This window comes from Pteropus medius, unplaced genomic scaffold (genome assembly GCF_902729225.1).
Source record: "Pteropus medius unplaced genomic scaffold, Ma_sr-lr_union100, whole genome shotgun sequence".
Classification (NCBI taxonomy): domain Eukaryota; kingdom Metazoa; phylum Chordata; class Mammalia; order Chiroptera; family Pteropodidae; genus Pteropus; species Pteropus medius.
In genome coordinates, this window is record NW_024344378.1 from 38,557,597 (window position 1) to 38,575,605 (window position 18,009).

The 18,009-nt window shown below is 34.6% G+C and overlaps 1 protein-coding gene across 2 annotated transcripts in view; it reads right to left on the reverse strand.

The window, feature by feature from the left end:
* RTKN2 (rhotekin 2) overlaps positions 1-7,651 on the reverse strand; it is a 63,591-nt gene extending 55,940 nt beyond the window's left edge. The window contains exons 1-2 of one of the 2 annotated variants that reach the window (XM_039871905.1): positions 7,350-7,409; positions 1,646-1,842 (exon numbers count right to left, since the gene is read on the reverse strand). In XM_039871905.1, the coding sequence (XP_039727839.1) occupies positions 1,646-1,842; positions 7,350-7,409 (257 nt within the window). Of the gene's footprint in view, positions 1-1,645; positions 1,843-7,349 lie in introns of both variants that reach the window. The other variant, XM_039871906.1, reaches the window with a different exon arrangement.
* Between the last annotated feature and the right edge of the window lie 10,358 nt (positions 7,652-18,009).

Below are 18,009 nucleotides of genomic sequence, written 5' to 3' on the forward strand. Positions count from 1 at the left end.
ACTCACCAGGGCACCTTGGGGTAGTACAAAATACAAGGGCTTCTTTTTTGTGGGTGAGGGGTACTCAGGCTTTTAAGTCTTCTGGTTTCACATCCTAGCCATACAGACTCTGTGTGCCCTTTGAAACAATAATCTACTAAAATCTGGGGAGAAGAAACATATATCCTCATGAGTAAAATAACCCCAAACCATGCCACAATTATAAATTTCTCATGCTTTAACTTAAAAACTCATGTTATATAAGAAGACAAGCCACATTTATTCTATGGCTTTGCATATCTCCTGACACATAACCCTGTACTCTCAGTGATACTTGTGACCTAGTTTGAGAAGCATTGACTTAAACCAATGTAAGTCCATCTGAAAAAGATTTTCCTAGGTTATAGTACTGAAATAATTTCACTTTATAATGCCAGGGATAGACAATAATAAAAATTATTATTAGACAATTATATAAAAGGTATTACAATAAGTTTTTTAGGTATAATCTTAATTTTCAAAACACAAATATTATCATGCCAACTTTAATGAAGGAAATGAGACCCAAAGAGATTAAACAGCCATCCCAAAGAAATAGTTAAGAAATATTAGCTACTTTGTACACTAGGCTTTATTATATCACAATCTCATAAATATTTTATTTTTACAGAAATATTTCTCTGACCTGTGTTTTTACCTTACTTTTCAAGAATTTAATGGCACTGTAAATAGCCCAAAGGCCACTATCATCTAAAAAGAAACTTTTTACTAGTGCTAGAGCTTTAAGACTGATCAACAATGGGTGATATAAGACTATTTATATTAAAAAAGAAACTAACATCTAGCCACTAAATTGAGTCAATTCTTAAGTCCAAATAAGACTCAGCACTGTAAATAGGGTAGGATGTAAATTTCACACAGAAATCCTAGACCTGATCCAAAGGGGCAGCATAGAGCAACAGAGAGAACAAGAAACAGAAGTTACTTAGCAAATCCTAAGTAACTTCACTTTTTCAACTCACCCTGACTACATTGTGAATTGTACACAAACCTGGGTATATTTTTGCATATGCAGGCATAAAAAAAGATAGTACACCAGCTTAGGTTACTAGCTAGCTAGCATCTGTCATTAGCTAGTTATGTGTCCTTGAGTAAGTCACTTGCCTAAGACTTATATTTACCATATGAAGATGTGCTAGCTGATTTTTAAGGATTTTTAAGTTCCCTTTCATTCAGAAGATTTTCTACCTTTTTTAATTTTGTTGTCCACTCATTTCAATTCATATACCTGTTTCCATTACTCTCAGCTAGTACCTTCTTTATTAGCATACTTTTAAACAACTAGCTTTTTCTTTAATTTAGATTTCTTTATACTCAACTCTCAATCTTGGTCCTTCTTAAAATATTCTGTCAGTTCTTGCTTTTTAATCACTTAATTTATAATCTGAAAGTACTAAACACAATAAAACTGCCCAGTGAAAACTGCTACCTTTAATAGTAAAGTTTACTCTGAGCTCTACTCTCAAAATGTTTGTTATCAGAGGCTACTACAGTATATTTTTAAAAGCTTTGGTGATCTGACATTTGACCTTAAGGTTAAATTATATTATATTTTTAATTCAAATATTTAAGTCCATTAAAGCCATAAGTAAACTATGCCACTGACCATCTTCCAGGTTGATTTGCAATCTGCTCTTCTAATTTCTGTAGCTCTGATGTGTAAGCCATTATTCGAGCATTGCACACCATGAGATTCTTTACTGCATGTAAAATCTGGTCCTTCTGAGTGCTCAGAGAAAGGAGTTTCCATATTCCTTGTCGCATTCGAATTTCTAAATCTATTTTTTCTCGAATGCTGCAGTCCTTAAAAAAGAAAGAAAAGCATTTTTAAAAGATAGCAAAAATCCAAAATTGTAACATTTCTTACTAGATATCATTATAATTTTGTACCATATTGAGAAAATAACAAAGTTTTAATGTATAATAGTATAAAAATATAGCTACTTTTAAAAAGCTCTTTGCAAAACCTTAATTTCTTGCTTTATTAAGAAATCTTTATCATCTCTTGGATAAACGGAACAGAAACAAAGATGAGAAACATTACATATTCTTACCATAACTGTACAAGGTTGAATAGCGTCTCCCAAATATTCCTGTCCTCCCAGAACCTCAGAATATGACCTTATTTGGCTACAGGGTTTTGCAGATGTAATTAGTTAAGATGAGATCGTATTGAATTAGTGTGGGCCCTAAACCCAGTGACTGGTGCTCTCAGAGAAGTGCCAAGTGAAGACACAGAGAGACACAGAGAGAACTCCATGTGACAATGAAGGCAGAGAGTGAAGTCATGAGACTATAAGCCAAGGAACACCAAGGTTTCCCAGCATCCACCAGAAGCTGGAAAAGGCAAAGGAGTTTTCCCTAGGGCCTTCAGTAGGAGTATGGCCCTGTGGATACCTTGATTTCAGACAGCTGGCCTCCAGAACTATGAGAGAATAAATTTCTGTTATGTTAAACTACCCAGTTCTGGTAATTTGCTATGATAGCCTCAGGAAACCAATACAGTAACCAATAATAACTAATGTGAACAATATAGTACATATACATCTTATCTAAGTTGTATTGTGGGATGGCAAGATGTAGTTGATGACACTTAATTGACCAAGCAAAAACTTTCTCAAATAGCAGATGCTGAATAAAGAAACTAAAGTTTAGCATCAGAGAGGTAACAAGCTACTTGTCATAGTAAGCAATGTAAATAAAATATCGGAAGCAACAGAGTAAAAGCACTGTGTTTAGAAAATGTCAGAAGTTTTAGCTACCTGGAACAGAGATATAGAATATAGTTTGGGATATATTTTAGTTTTAAGAGTCACCATGAAACTATTAAATCATTTTAGTTCTAAAAGTCTTTTATTCCATACAATGATTTTATTTGTAGTGGCCTGACTCTATATACTAGTTTCAGATGTAACATTAAAATTCTGTAAACTGAAATGTATTGTTTTGATTTAATTTACAGTGGCTTTTTAAAAATTATAAATCAGATACTTTATTATACCACAAACAAGTCTAATGCTCTGGTCTGTCCATTTTTTAAATGAAGTGACCATTCTGGCTTCTGTGGTAAAAAAAAAAAAAAAAAAAATCAACATTATAATCTACCTTTTAATTAGATCAAAACCTATGTTAAAAAATGTGAATAGAATCTAATAGCAAAAGTTCCAGATAGTAAAAAGACAATCTTTTCAAAAAGAAAAGCTGAAAGTTAAAAGAGCAATGGTCTGTGAAGATTACCCAAAAAGATGATTTAACTTGACTATCCAAATCAATTGAATATACTAGTCACATGCAGAAAACAGATCTGTTTAGTTACCTTCTGAATTACATCATGTAATCACCACACAAAAATCTTCTCTTGTATCATAATTCAAAACCAGTATATTATATAAATGTGCTCATTTGCTTGTTTTCCTTCTTTATACATGACTGAACTTCAACAACTCTATTTCATCTTTTCATGACTTGTCAGCCCCAAAGTAAATTCTTCTTTAATGTTAATAATTAATTAAAAGGATTATCTATGTGACCCATATGTCTATAGAAATAAACTCTGGCAGGCTGGTTAGTATTGGAGAGTGCATAGAGAGAGCAACTGGAAGCTGGGATGAATAGCTTTACCCCACAACTCAAATATAAACAAATACCATCTGCTGTCATTAAATTCAATTTTGCTTTTTAAACACTACAGTGAGGCAGCCAGTTGAACTAGCACAGTAGGCTGCACATTAGGATTACCTCAGGCAGAGAGGAAGGGCCTTATAAAAGTATCTAAGCTTATGACCTACCCCAAAACAATTAGGATCTCTGGAGGTGGAGCCTGAGCATTTCTCAAGTTCCTCTGGTGGTTTAATACACAGCCAGAGTAGAGAATGACTGCTGTACTTGAAATTCCACAGCACTCTGGAAAGTTGCAACAACTTTAAAGAACCAGTAGATGGCCACAGCCACATTAAAGAATGAGTTTGGGCTTCCAGGGTTTCCATCTTGTAAATGAAAACTGTCTTCTCTTCATCATTTATTGATAAAAGACTTTATAAACTTATAGAGGTTTGGGAAATAGTGGAGAAAAAAATGTAAAGTCGGGGTTTAAAAAAACAAACCTATTTTTAAGATTAGATATTCATTAAGGAAATGAGACATCTAGCAAATACTAACATTAGAATTTTATCCTTTAGAGCAGGGGTCAGCAAATCATACCTTGGGTGGTGCCTATTTTTTTTTAGTAAAGTTGTACTGGAACACAGTCACACCCATTTGTATTGTCTGTGGCTTTCAAGCTACAATAGCAGAGTTGAGTAATTTCAAAGGACCGTCTGGCCCTCAAAGTTAAAAATAGTCACTACCTGTCCTTTTACAGAAATAATTTGTTGATCCCTAACCCAGCCAGTTTAGCACATAGTACTCTATGATTCTACCTCCCTTGTTCTATGGTGACTCGATGTGGACCTGGGAAGGCTCTTGTATTAACCAGTTTTTGTATTCTCCATGCATCTCCTTTCAGTACATGTGTATACTTTACATGCAGAGAAAAACCTCTCTGATTGAGCCATACTACTCTAGCCAAGAAAGACTTTATAGAGTCAAAAGACTTGTCATTACTTAATAAGAGGTGAAACGTGTGCTTGCAGTAGGAGTTGATGTCTAGTGTTATTCACAATGAAAATAATGATCAAGTAATGAGGGCACCCATTGAGCATTCAATGGTGATGGTTACTGACCTCAAAGAGGAAGAATTAGGAGCTAAAACTTGCACTGCTGCTGCCTCAACCATAATGGCAGAGTCCCTACAGATTAGGACCCATCACAGAAGCATGTTTCCCTGTATCTATCCCTCTCAGAAGTGTTTGAATGCAAATCTCCAGGAAGAGAATGGGAGTTCTTTAGTTCTTCAATTTTCTGGATAAGGGCTTGCTGACAATCAAGTCAAACAGAAGCCTATGGCGCTGTCCTGATTTTCTAGGTATTTAAAGTCAGGCTAGGCTAAAAAGGGCTAAAAATGAAACAGAGAGATAACTTAAAAGTGAAAATCTGGATCATGGAGAAAACAGAAACATACTAGGATTTAGGAGCTAAAATGACACAAAGGAAGTACAAAGAAAATGGCTTTAGTGTTGGAATTAAGCACTAACAAAAAAACAAAAAAAAATGGAGTTGGGCTGCTTGTAAGACAACTGTACTAATCCAGATAGAAACTATTATCCACCTAATGGACATAGTTAAACCATGTTAACTAAGAGACCAAAATAAAAAAGATTGTAGAAGAGTATATACAGCACACATTCCTCTAAAAGAATTATGTGTATTTTAAGAATTGTTTATGTACAGAATAAAATCTGGAAATTGTTAACAGTATTAATTCTTGGGAATGGAACTGGAGAAAAAATTCTTAATTCATGTTTCTCTATATGATCACTTTCCTGCAATGAGATTGTATTACTTCTCAAATTTTATTTTTATTAAGATTTCAAAAGCTTAAACATTTGTAAGACAAGGTAGGTGGCTGTTCCAACTGCTCAAATAAGACAAAAGATAGTCATCTCTCAAGCATGTTCTGAGTATGAGGGACTGTGCTAAGTACTTTAAAGAGGTTCTAAAGTCAAACAACTGTCTTGAATAGGCATTTTACCCATTCTATAACTATGGAAACTGACATTTAGAAAAGATAGGTAACTTATTCAAGGTTGCACAACAAGCAGACTTGGATTTGACCTTAACCTGACTCCAAAGCCAATAAATATTCTATGCTGTGTATAGTCAGAGATCAAGCCAAGGATTGAGTAGAGGTGTTTCACTAGTATATGACCACCTCGAAATCTTTGGCCCTATCCCTATTAGATGGCAAATTCATTAAGGAAAGTACACTAAAGGGAAGTGTACATCAAGGGAAGTACACTAAATAAAAATTCAGTGTTAAGTCAAGTATAAAATTCCTGTTAGGTTGAAACCTATTATTATTTTGCAATTTTTCTCCAAGATATAAAGAGAAGAAATTCCACAACTCAATTATTTTAATTTCTTGCTGTCTAAGCAATCCTTAAGTATTGTACCTTACCACATGTAAAAACCAGCTCTTACATATAAATATTTTTCATTGAATGTAGCTAAACTTCTTTCATGACCTTATCATCTTGTCTAGAATATTACTGCTCCACACAGCTCAAAAAATATACTTGAATGGCTACACCAACACCTATATAATAAGTGCAAGAACCTCAACAAATCGTCAATTCATTAGAACTCAAGATTTTATCAAGACAAAGTACATAAAAGGATAGAGCAGAAAAGCACTTTACATCAAAATGTTTGAAATATTTGAACATGCTGGCATACAACAGCATAAATTACTGACAAAGAAACTAGGCTTCTTTGCCTGATTGTTAATGTTTTGCTTTATTTTTCCCAGTACAATTGAAGACTTCCTAACAATTTTATATCTCCAGAGGTTTTTAAGGTTTGTAGAAAAGATAACAGGTTTCTAAGCAAAGACAGTAAGTTAGACTATACAAAAAAGCTAACATTCTACCAATTTCGTCCAACACAACTGGCAATTTCATAGGTTTAGCGTACTTAAGAAGCAGGTAAAAGGAAATTAAAATGGAAGTGAAGATCCAGCCTAAAGACATCAGAATTTTCTTTTAAGATACTAAAGTTATGGTTTAGAGTGGAAAGGATAATATTTTAATAACTGATTTTGCTAAGAAATAATGTTGGTCTATATTAAGTAGAAAGGTTCCTAACACATTTTATATGACTAAATAGAAAACAGCAAAAACTTCTATCCAACTAAAACAGAATCCACTATCAAACCAACTTTTTCTAAAGCTCAGAAGTTGCAGTTTGCTTCTCCACCCCGCCCCCACAAGTTCGTGTTGTGCGTAGACATCGCAGTAATTGTGCTTTCCATCAAATCTAGTAAAATAAGCGAACTTGTCCTCTATTGGACTCGGGTGGGCTTCTCGAAAATCCTGGAGCTCCCATCTCCCTTGCGTTCCGACACCTGCAAAAATGATGATGAGTGCCCAAACGTTGGGCAAGGGGTGCAGGCAGCGGACAGGTGCGCCCGGAAACGCGCCGCGGGACTCGGGCATCGCTTCCCCATTCCAAGCCTGTTTCCGCCCTAAGAAATCAGGGGTAGGGGTTGCGAAGATTTCCAAGCGCCATCGTACTATACCCTCAAAAGTGCAGACCCCTAGTCCTTTCCTTTGTTTCTGGCCACGGCTGAATACGAGAGGTGAAGTGGGGGCTTTCCTGACGACAAGACAAAACCGCGGCGTCCAGACTTGAAGCCCGGACCTCTTCTCACTCACCTGCTGGGCGGGAAGCCCCGCCAGGCAGAGTTCGCGACCCCTCAGGGTCTGCACCTCCATCTTCAGCGCCGCAGCGGGGACCGCCACCACTCCACCGAAGATAAGATTTGAAAAGCCCGCCCCTGGCTGGAGCCGCGGAGGACGCCAACCGTCCGGCCGTACCAAGTCCGTCCGCAGGGGGAGGGGACAGGGGCTTCACCAGCGCGCACACGCGCAGTGAGCCGCTCCGCGCCCCTCGCCTCCCGCGCCGGAAATTTGCCGAGACCCGGGTTCTGCGTGCGGGCAGGCATGTGCCTGCGGGCGGGCGGACTTAAAGCCCTGGTTGGGGTGTGGGCGTGCCTGGGATAAGAGGGGCGGGGCTGTAGGGAAAGTGTGCCACTGAGCGCACCTGACCCAGCTCAGGGTTTAGGCTGGTGGTTTTCGAAGCACGTCCTTTGCACTTGGGAGCCTTCTGCCTGCATCCCACCGACGGCTTTCCAAAGCACTTGGGGGCGGGCTGACCCAAGAGTGCAGTCGCTGGGCTACTACACAGTGCCGCCAGGAGCCTATGGTCTCGCTCCCAAAGGCCCAAATGACACTGCTCTCAGCGCTCACTATCTCAAACAGCACAGAATTGTCACCCAGGGTCACTCAGATCATGGCCTTATTGATCAGGCTGATATACCATGTCAGGCATTTCACAATGTCTGCTCTCTTGTCCCCGTTTCTTCATAATTACAGATCTCCCTTGCCCAAGTAGTCTGCTCTTTCTTGCAGACCTCTTTCTTTCCCACCAACATCCAAGGTGACAGCAGAATGAGGTATTTTCCCAGAGCCCTATTTCTTACTGTCCCTAAAGACCACTACAAAGAGTTCTGTTATTAATCGTAATGGGAAAATACAGAATCTTTAAAAATCAAAATTGTAGTGCCAAATATTTTAGGCCCTTATAAGGTCCTTAAAATCCATTGTCCCTGACCTATCCTGACTTCCTTCTGAAGAGGCAACAGGACATCTCTTCCGCTTCTAACATTTTTTATCCTGAAGGAAGAATCTACCCTCAATAAATAGGGTGACCATATTTTTTATTTGCCTGAGACAGTCCCTGTTTAGATATGTTATCTCAATTTCTCACCCATCTTGTACTTGTCCCATAATGGATATTAAATTATATGGCCATTTTACCACAAGGCCCTTTAAAAAGTACATTATTTGAAGATACACTTCTAAAACTGTAAGTGCCTTCCTCCCGAATGGGCAATTTGCCTCTTTGAGGCCCTTCAGGTGATACTAGAAGCTGCCCAGGTAATAGCGACCCTCCCCTTACATTAAGAATGTACAGGTTATTAGAATTAACCCATATTCTTAACACACAACTATAAAATAGGTAAAGCTCAAAATTACCAACACAGAGTTCATTTCATTCTCTCTAAACACAAATCTGAATTCCAGAGTCGTTAGGTACCCTTCACCTAGTACCCACCTCTCTCTTATGCTTACCACTTTGTGACATAATTATCCCCTATTTATAGGTGAGTTACACGAGGCTAGTATAGATCCTGACTCATAAAAGAAGTACACACAGGGAGCTCATCATCAGACATATATTACTTTTCATATAACACAGCTCTCACTTCAAAATACTTAATGAAACCATCATTTTATGGAAACAAGCAAACTGACTAATTTTAAATTTGACACTGATGTAGGAATATTTGATGAGTAAATACTAGGTATGTAACTACAGATGCATTTATTTATAATACTCAATGACAGAGATCCAGGAAAGGTCATATTTAGTAATTATCTGTAGAATAGACAGCTGCTATTAAAAACCTTTCTCTTTGGAGAAGAAGATATAATTTGGTCCTATCTCCTTATTATTCATCAAAGGATGTGCCCAGGAAGTGCTTAAGATATAATTATTTTGTGGTGATTAAAATACTCAGAGTAGGAATACTGTTTCCTTATTTATCTCCAAGTCCTTTCTTGTTACTGCTAGTTTCATCAAACAGTTTTCTCTGGTGTGTATAATGTACATAAAAATAGAATAATCCATGGAAACTACCAAACGATTAGATTTCACATGCAGTAGTTTGATTAACTTGAGAATGAATGAATGAAACAACTCCCAGAAAGTAAAAAGTACAGTACTTCCTTTTACCATTTCAAATGTTTGAGAGATAACATTTGGGCATCTCTCATTTAAGAGACAACACCCCACACTCCTTGGGCTCCAACAGTAGGTGGGTGCCCACCCAACTGCTCAGGCACAGGAGCCTCTCCTGGAAGTTGAGTGATATGATAGAATTACTCTCCTACTAATAATACTTCCCATTATAAGTTCTACATTTAATGCTAATTATATTTATTATATTATAATGATAATTATATTTATATAATTATATAGGTGCTAGTTATATTTAATATAACAAATAGATAATATTTAATAATTAACTAAATAGAAAATTGGCATTTAATGTAGATAGGAGAGCCAATTTAGATAATATTAATAAATGTTAAAGTATATTTTTCTTCTCTTTATTTTCTTTATTCCTCTTTTTAACTCTCTAAAGGCCAAAAGAAAATATGGAACTTGAAATCAGTTCTCTTACATGATCGATCCATTATTTTAAAAAATGCGATTTGCTCCAAAACAGGTAACTGTTATGGTTTTTAACATTCTCCTAGACTCTCTTAAAAAATAATGTATATTCTATTTTAAAAATTCACTTTCTTTACTCATTTGTTATCTTGTAGGTAATGAGTTTAGAATGAACTTCACAGACTAGGACTGTATTTTGAATTACATACACAAAATAAGAAGGAATTACAGTAAAGATGTTATGCAGAAGTGCAGCATTTGTTTGAATGAATAGGTCATAATTTACCAACAATTGAAGCATCATATAATCATAAGGAGAATATGAAATGCAGAGTCTGAGGACTTATTAGCCCTATAAACTTGAGCAAGCCACTCAGTCTTCTTATCTACAAAACAAGTGTAATAATACCCAGCTTGTTTTTTAAAAGTTGTTGGGAGGCTCATATGAGATAAAATTTGTGAGAGTATTCTGTAAACTGGTTATCCAACACAAACATGAGGCATTGCTACTAAAAGAAGAAAATATCAGTACTTACGTGCAAATGTACAGGACCACAGAACACTGAGAATTGAATGAGACAAGCTTATGTAAAAAAGGTTATATAGATTCAAGATATATCACTTACCACTGAAAAATTATTTACATACATATTATATATAAAGAACTCTTACAAATCAATAAAAATCCAGCGGGAAATGGTCAACAGTTATAGTAGGTGTATTGTAGAAGAGTAAACCCAAATGGCAAATAAAATATGAAATTTGAAATTTACAGATTAAGACCCTAAAAAGATAATATTTTATAATTACTAGATTGGTAAACATTAAGAAGTTTCATAATACTAAGGACTGGTGAAGATACAAGCAAAAGGATATTATTCACTGGTAGATGGGATGTCAATTTGTTCAATAACTTTGAAAAAAATTCAGAACTATCTTGTAAAGTTAAAAATGTGCATACCTAGCATTTATACTCTTAGGTTTATATATCCTTAGGGAAATTCTTGCAAGTGTATACCAGCAACATTGATTGTGATAGCAATATTATTTAAATGATTCAAATGTTCATTTCAGGAGAATGGATAAAAAATTATGGTGATTTACCCAATTAAATATTATATATCAGTAAAACATTATGGCTGAATCTTAGAAATACTGAGAAAGCAAGTTACAGAGGAGTACATAGAATATATAATGTTAATAAAGCTGAATAATAAGAGAATCTAAAAAATATATTGTTTAGGATACACATATGTAACAAAAGTTTATATTTAAAAGAAAGAGAGTACTAAAAACAAAACTCATGATAGTGATTATCTCTGGGAGAAAGACAGGGAATGGGATGGAGACAGAGCATGTAGATATAAAGCTACTGGTAATGTTTTAGTTTTTAAGTCGGGTGATGGGTCCAAGAGTATTCATTTTAGCGTTTCCCTGATAACTTACACATATATTACATATATATTACATATATTTTATATGCCTCAAATGTTTCATAATAAGAAATAGTTCTAAAATATTTAAAATATTTTTGTACAAGTTAAACAATGGTGATAATATATGGTATTTTAAAAGATCCTTACTTGGCAACACAATACTTGCCAGTACATTTTACTATGTGAAAGTGTAAAATGCACAGCTGCAATGCAATGATGTCCATGCCCAGTGAGAGACAATTGATGTCGTAGATTTATCTGTGAACTCTTAAGAGCCATTGCTCAGGAGCTTGGGTTGGGGGTGGGGTGGGTGGAATTTGCAAAGGATGAGAGGTTTTGTTAGCAGGTGGGGATCAAATTAAGTGCAATTTGAGTTATTACTGTTAATGTGATCTACATATTACTCATAGGCATAAGGATATTCTAGTGACATTAAAATCAAAGAGCTCCTTACTGAGCAAGCAAATCAGCCAGAGAAATTAGTTACATAAATTGAATAAATGGTCCTCGAACTGTGGCACCCAAAGACTTTCCAAGGTTTATGTAGGCTTGGGCAGGTTTAAAGGAATCATGGTCAAGATCATCTTCTTATGGTCCCCATCCTAAAACTGATCTACTTAAGAACTTGCCTGCTATCTGGGCCTCACATTGATTTCCCTTTTACAATCACCTTTTCCCACTTGACAAAGGAAAGGCATCATTTTTACCCATTCCTACTGCATTGCCCCAGGGCAAAAAACCATCTGGGGCTGAAGGGACAATTATATTTATTGGTGTTGATGTTGCTATAAGCAATGAACCAGGGGCTCAGTGCTTACATTTATAAAAATGAAAACAAGATGTGGACTTGATGTTGAAGGCTGCGTCATTCTAGCATTATTTAATATTCACCATGTATATATAAAATAACTGAAGGAGGAAAAGTATTCATTCATCTCATTATAAACTTCATTTCCAGGAAAAATTTACTCTTGATATACAATATTGATCCATTATAATTTGTAACATACTTATTTTATTTCTATCAATTGTGTACTACCAATAATTTTAATAATGCAGTCCAAAAGAAAACTCTTGACAGTTAAATCTTATAGTCACATGAAATGTAAAAAAATGTATAAAATTCCAATTTACATGCATATGTTTCTCTGCAATGTTGCAGAGAAACATTATAGGATGAGCAATAAAGGCCTCTAAAGCATAAAAACATTATATGTAAGCATAATATTCTGTGGAGGAAGTGGAATAAAAATACACATTCAAATAGGATAAGGAACAATGTAAAATTTCAACTTACAGACAAAGTTGTTCATATATATTTTTAAATGGATGATATTGTCTGGGTATCAAATCTTTAACATTTCAGATTCCACTGTATACATTTAATAAATGTAATGTTTTAAATTTTAAATTATAATTATTTTCAATACACCAGCAATTACAACCTTTGTAACTCTTTAAACATATGCTAAAACATAACAGATACTACTTTAAAAATATGTAAGGGGAAAAGTTTTTTAAAATTCTTTTAGGTGTTTTATAGAAAAAAATTTGAAAATTGCTTATTTAGATATATAATAACATCATACTATAATTACTGGCTACATCTATGTCTAACAGAAAGTGACACTTACAGACTTGCTTTCTCAAATTTTTCTCTGATTCTGCGGCCTCCACTTACCATCACCCATCATAGTCTCTCTCTCATGTGCACCTCTAGTTTCCCAGACAGACTCAGACACTGCTCTAGGTAATTTTTTTGTTCTTTAGATGCATTAATGCCATCAATTAGGCTAAGAACAAATTCTTCTCTTCCTGCTTTGCTTCTGGAAATATTCTCTTTATAGATATTCACCATTGCTTTCTCCTTCTCAAGAGTATCATGGCTATTATTGGGACTTTGCTCTCTTCCATAAAATTTTGAATCAGCTTCTCAAGTTCTGAAGAAATAAACAAGAAAGACTGTTGGAATTTCTATTGGAATTGTGTTATATTTGGAAGGAAATTATATATTCAGGATATTGGCATTTCTATCCATGAACATCACATGTTACAAATTTACATCTTCTTTAATGTCTTTCTATAAAGTTTTACAGTTTTTTTCCACATCGGTCTTGCATATCTTTTGTTCCATTTATTTTTGGATTCTTTATATTTTTTCTTGCTATTTAAAATAATTCTTTAAAAATACATCTTCTGCTTGTGGCTAGTGTACAGAAATAAAACTGATTTTTGTCTATTGGTTTTATAACTAGATACCTTACTTAATTCTCTTACTTTTCTAATAAACTATAGGTTTTTTTTGAGGGGGGGATATTCTAAGTAGACAACTAGGTTTGAATAATAATTTTGATTTTAAGAGAAACTCCACATGTTATCTTTTTCTACTTCTGCAAATGTAGTCACCTGAAAAAGTTACTAAGTGTCCCAACGAAGTCCTATTCACTGATGTTCACTTTGAAAGTGTCCAAGAGGAGAAGGAAAAGACAGAATCTTTCAGAGGGTAGAATAAAGAGCCATAGAAAATAAATGGACTGGAAAACCCCTTCCAGGCCTAACCACTTGGAACACATTCCAAGGAACATTTCTCTCCCCTTGGAATAGGGAATCCTTACAATATCTGCCCACTGGGCCTTCATACCTGCTAAAGACCAGCAACTGCTGTGTCTTCTATTCTTCTCCTTTCTAAGTAGGAGTAGTTATTGAGGTTACCCAAACACGTTTCACCAGTGTGTATTGGACAGTTCACAGGATTTGGGTTCAAGAGGAGCCACACCCAGATATGAAGCACACTTATTCCTGGTGTGGGGACTACAGTATATCACTCGTAGACCCTACTCTTTGAGCTTGATGTCCTCACTAAATGGCACTTTTGGTTTTTCTCCTTCAGAGAGGAGTACCTATTGCCTATAGGAAAGAGAGTGAATTGAATATTCAGTGCCTAGAAAGACTATTGTAATCAGTGTCATTCACCAAATGTTTCTGGTTTGGTTCATTGCCTCATATGTTTGCCTGCTTGGACTGGAGTCGGCCATGACTCTGAAGTATGCTTTGGCTGAAGAACCATGAACAGAAGTGTCTGTACATCACCTGTAAGAGCAAGTGTGTGATTTGCTATAATTTTATTTCCCTCTGTCCCAGTGACAGGCAACTTTCCAGATAGTGGATGGTACAATATCCTGTGTTTCAGACTGATGGATATGTATTAAGAACAAGAAATATATCTTTGTTGTTTGAGCCTCTTGATCTGGAAATTGTTTGTCGCTACAGCATTAACTAGCCCATCCTGACTGATACAAACATGAAACTGAGAGACAAGATTTAAAGTGTAATCTTAGCCCTATTACCTAATATCAGTGTGCCAAGTCACTTGACAACTCTAAACCTAAGTTTCTTTACCTGAGATGTAGGACTAATAATTCTTGCCCTGTCTGCTCCACAGGCTTGATTTTGGTATTCAGTATTTGTGGAGATGTTTGAAAAATGTGAAGCATGTGCAAAAATATGCCAGTAATATCATTTACAACATTGAATTGGTTTATTACCACCTATATATAATGCCAATCCCCAAAAGAAAACACTAGAGAAGTTATGAAAACTCAAGATTTGAATCAGATAACAGTGGAATGAATGATGCAATAATTTCAGCATGAAGTAATATTTCCATCTAAATTATTCCCAAAAAAGTATGTACACTTTCTTTTATAACCATGAACTTTTTAAAAGAGTCTTTTGCTTTTGACATTTTATTGTAAGTTAAAGAGTTGTGACAAACTAAAATAAAATCTCAGGTAATTTTAGAAGAAAAAAGTTTATTTTGGCCATAGAAAATATTATATTTTTATTTTATGTGATGTCAAGGTGAACGCTGAATTGATTTGCTTACCACAAATTCCAGAGTCCTGCTTATTAAAGTGCTTTGTTTTCAAACTCCATTTGCCTTTCTTCCACTCCCAAATTCCGAGTTCCATGGGGGTTGACCCTTGTCTTCCATTGAGATCAGCACGTTAAAAAAATAAATCATAGAGATTTGTAACAATGTTCTTCCTAATATTTTCTGAAAACCCAAAGGCAGGAGAATATCCAGAGTGTATGAGCCTGTTTAGAAGTTCTGAATTGGTTAACGAAGACCATAAACTCATCACTAAAGCTGTCTGTGTGGATGAACTCTGTGTCTTATGGGACTGTTGATTTTAGTTTGACATTTTTTTGTATTACAAATGTCCAGGTAGGGCTCCATGCTAACTGTATAAAGTACTATGCTGAAAGGCGCTATCACAATAATGATGATGGTGTGTGATGAATTATAATACATGAAACACTTAGCTCCTTCTCTTATATATCAGATACCTGAAGTAGATTATTTATCTCTGCCCTTTCTAGCTTTGCATTGGGAAATGTAAAATTTTGGAATTTGTTTTGAGCTGTATAAGCTTTACTAATTAGTTGCGTCAAATTAGGTGTTAAAAGGTAATGCTAAGTGAAAGTTTACTTTTTATTGGTCACTGTTCTGATTTCTTACCATCTATAAACTCTGCCATGAATATAATTTCATTTCTTCAAATCATTTCTCTATTTACAAAAAGATAATCATTCATTTATAAAACATGCACTAAATTCTTTAGTTGAAATAAGTAAATAAAGTGTAAAATAGTACATAGTATCACTAAGAAACTTTCTGTCACTTGTAACTCAATGAATGTGGCTCTGACTTCTTGAAAGGACATTCGTGCATGCTAGAGAACATAGTCATCAGATATATATCTTTATTTTTTATGTCCTAACTATATCTTCATCTTTTAGAGTTTTATTTCTTTGCTTTATGGATGTTGGCATAACAATATCACTCTTTCTCCCTAACATAGTATTAATAAAATCTGAGATTTTTACCTGCAGGTTTACTATATCTTCCTTAATGTGTAGCTCTAAATACTTTAAAGAATTCTGTATGCTAATTATATACTTTACTCATATTTGAAAAATGTCAGACCAAAATATTCCTTTAAATGTTTCTGTGCCCAGAAAAACAAACTCAGATAGAAAAGGCCAAGTAATCTCCCTGATGAAATAATTTTCCTCCCAATTGCCCAAAACTTATTTTTGTGCATAGTTTCCATTTAGTTGAATTTTACTTTGCTTCTTTGCTTCATAGTTTCTTATGTTCAAGATAATTGTAGAAATTACGTACAAAACAATATGTTTTTTATTATCTAACATGAAATTTGTTTCTGCTTTCGGACATTACTTAATTACTGAAACTAAATTTGCCTCTATTAACTGTTTCAAATTCATAAAATTAATAAAATAAAAAGAATGGTTAAAGAAATCAGGATAACCATAAATTACTTTTTAAATAATGCTGTTTTAACAAAAATGAGTTTTATAAGTTTTAAAAATGACTGTAGAAATTTTTTAAATTCTTAAAAGCTTTTGTGTACCTTTTTGATTTTTTCTATATGTTAATTCATTAATAAGGGAAACAAACTATTGATTATACGTGTTAATCACCTTTTATTATTCAAACAAAATATTTCTTCCTGAAAAATGTTAGGTTGTCCCAGAAAATTCATTTTAATAGAATGATTGGTTAGATCTGTTAAATAAATGAAGATTTTCCTATATATATTTTGAATGTGAGAATGGTTTAGTAATTATCACTAAATGTACAAGGCAGATGCTATACTATGTTTTTCTAAGGTACAGAATAAATCTACTGTGTAATAATAATGTTAGCAAAAAAAAAAAAGATCGAGGCTGATGTCAATTCTTAGTGACTTAATCAGGTCAGAGTTTCTATGATTATTCACAGAAATGTATTACAGGACTTCAAGAGCAAAGAAGATTGAATTGTAAAATTTTAGAAATTAGAGCAGACCTTAGAGAGTATCTATTTAGTTCTACAATTTTGTAGAAGAGGGTAGAAACAATGTAATCATAAAATATTATAAAAATATTTTCCCCCGTCTACCTCTGCCAAAAGAAAAAATATAAAAATAACAATAGAATTTACTAATTATTAAGTACTTTTAATATGTTACTGGGGCTTATTGGCAATCTCTTCCTAAAGATCTTTCGTAATGTGGTAAATTTCTAGCTTTCATTTAATATGTATTTATATAAATATTGATATATACTACATGTCATCTTGAGGTAAAAATTCTATATCCAATAAAAGAACATTTTAGAAAATAGTTTTCACATGTGGCCTTTTGGATGACAACATTTACTAATGGACATGAATTGGTTGTTAATGGTGGGCTACCATAATATTTTTCCATCATTTAAAAATAACTGCTTATAATATTAGCAAGTTTTCACCCAGGTGCCTATACATGATTTCTCCATGGGCTCTCTCCTTATGTTTACCTCTCCATTATAACAGCAACATATGAAAGGCGGTGGCTACGATTTGTCTTTCTAGCTGTGAGCCTAAAAGTTATAAGTGCTGTTGGAAGTGTGAACAGATAAATGGAAAGAGGAGAGAGACTGAAAAAGAAAAAATGGCTTTTACCGAAGATCCTGCTGTGCCACTTGTCTTCCTGCCTTCTGTATCCAATTGTCATAGTTTACATAAGATTCATTAATCAACCAGGAGCTCAGTGGTCATGACAGTTGCAATGTCTTTTAAATAAAATGCGTC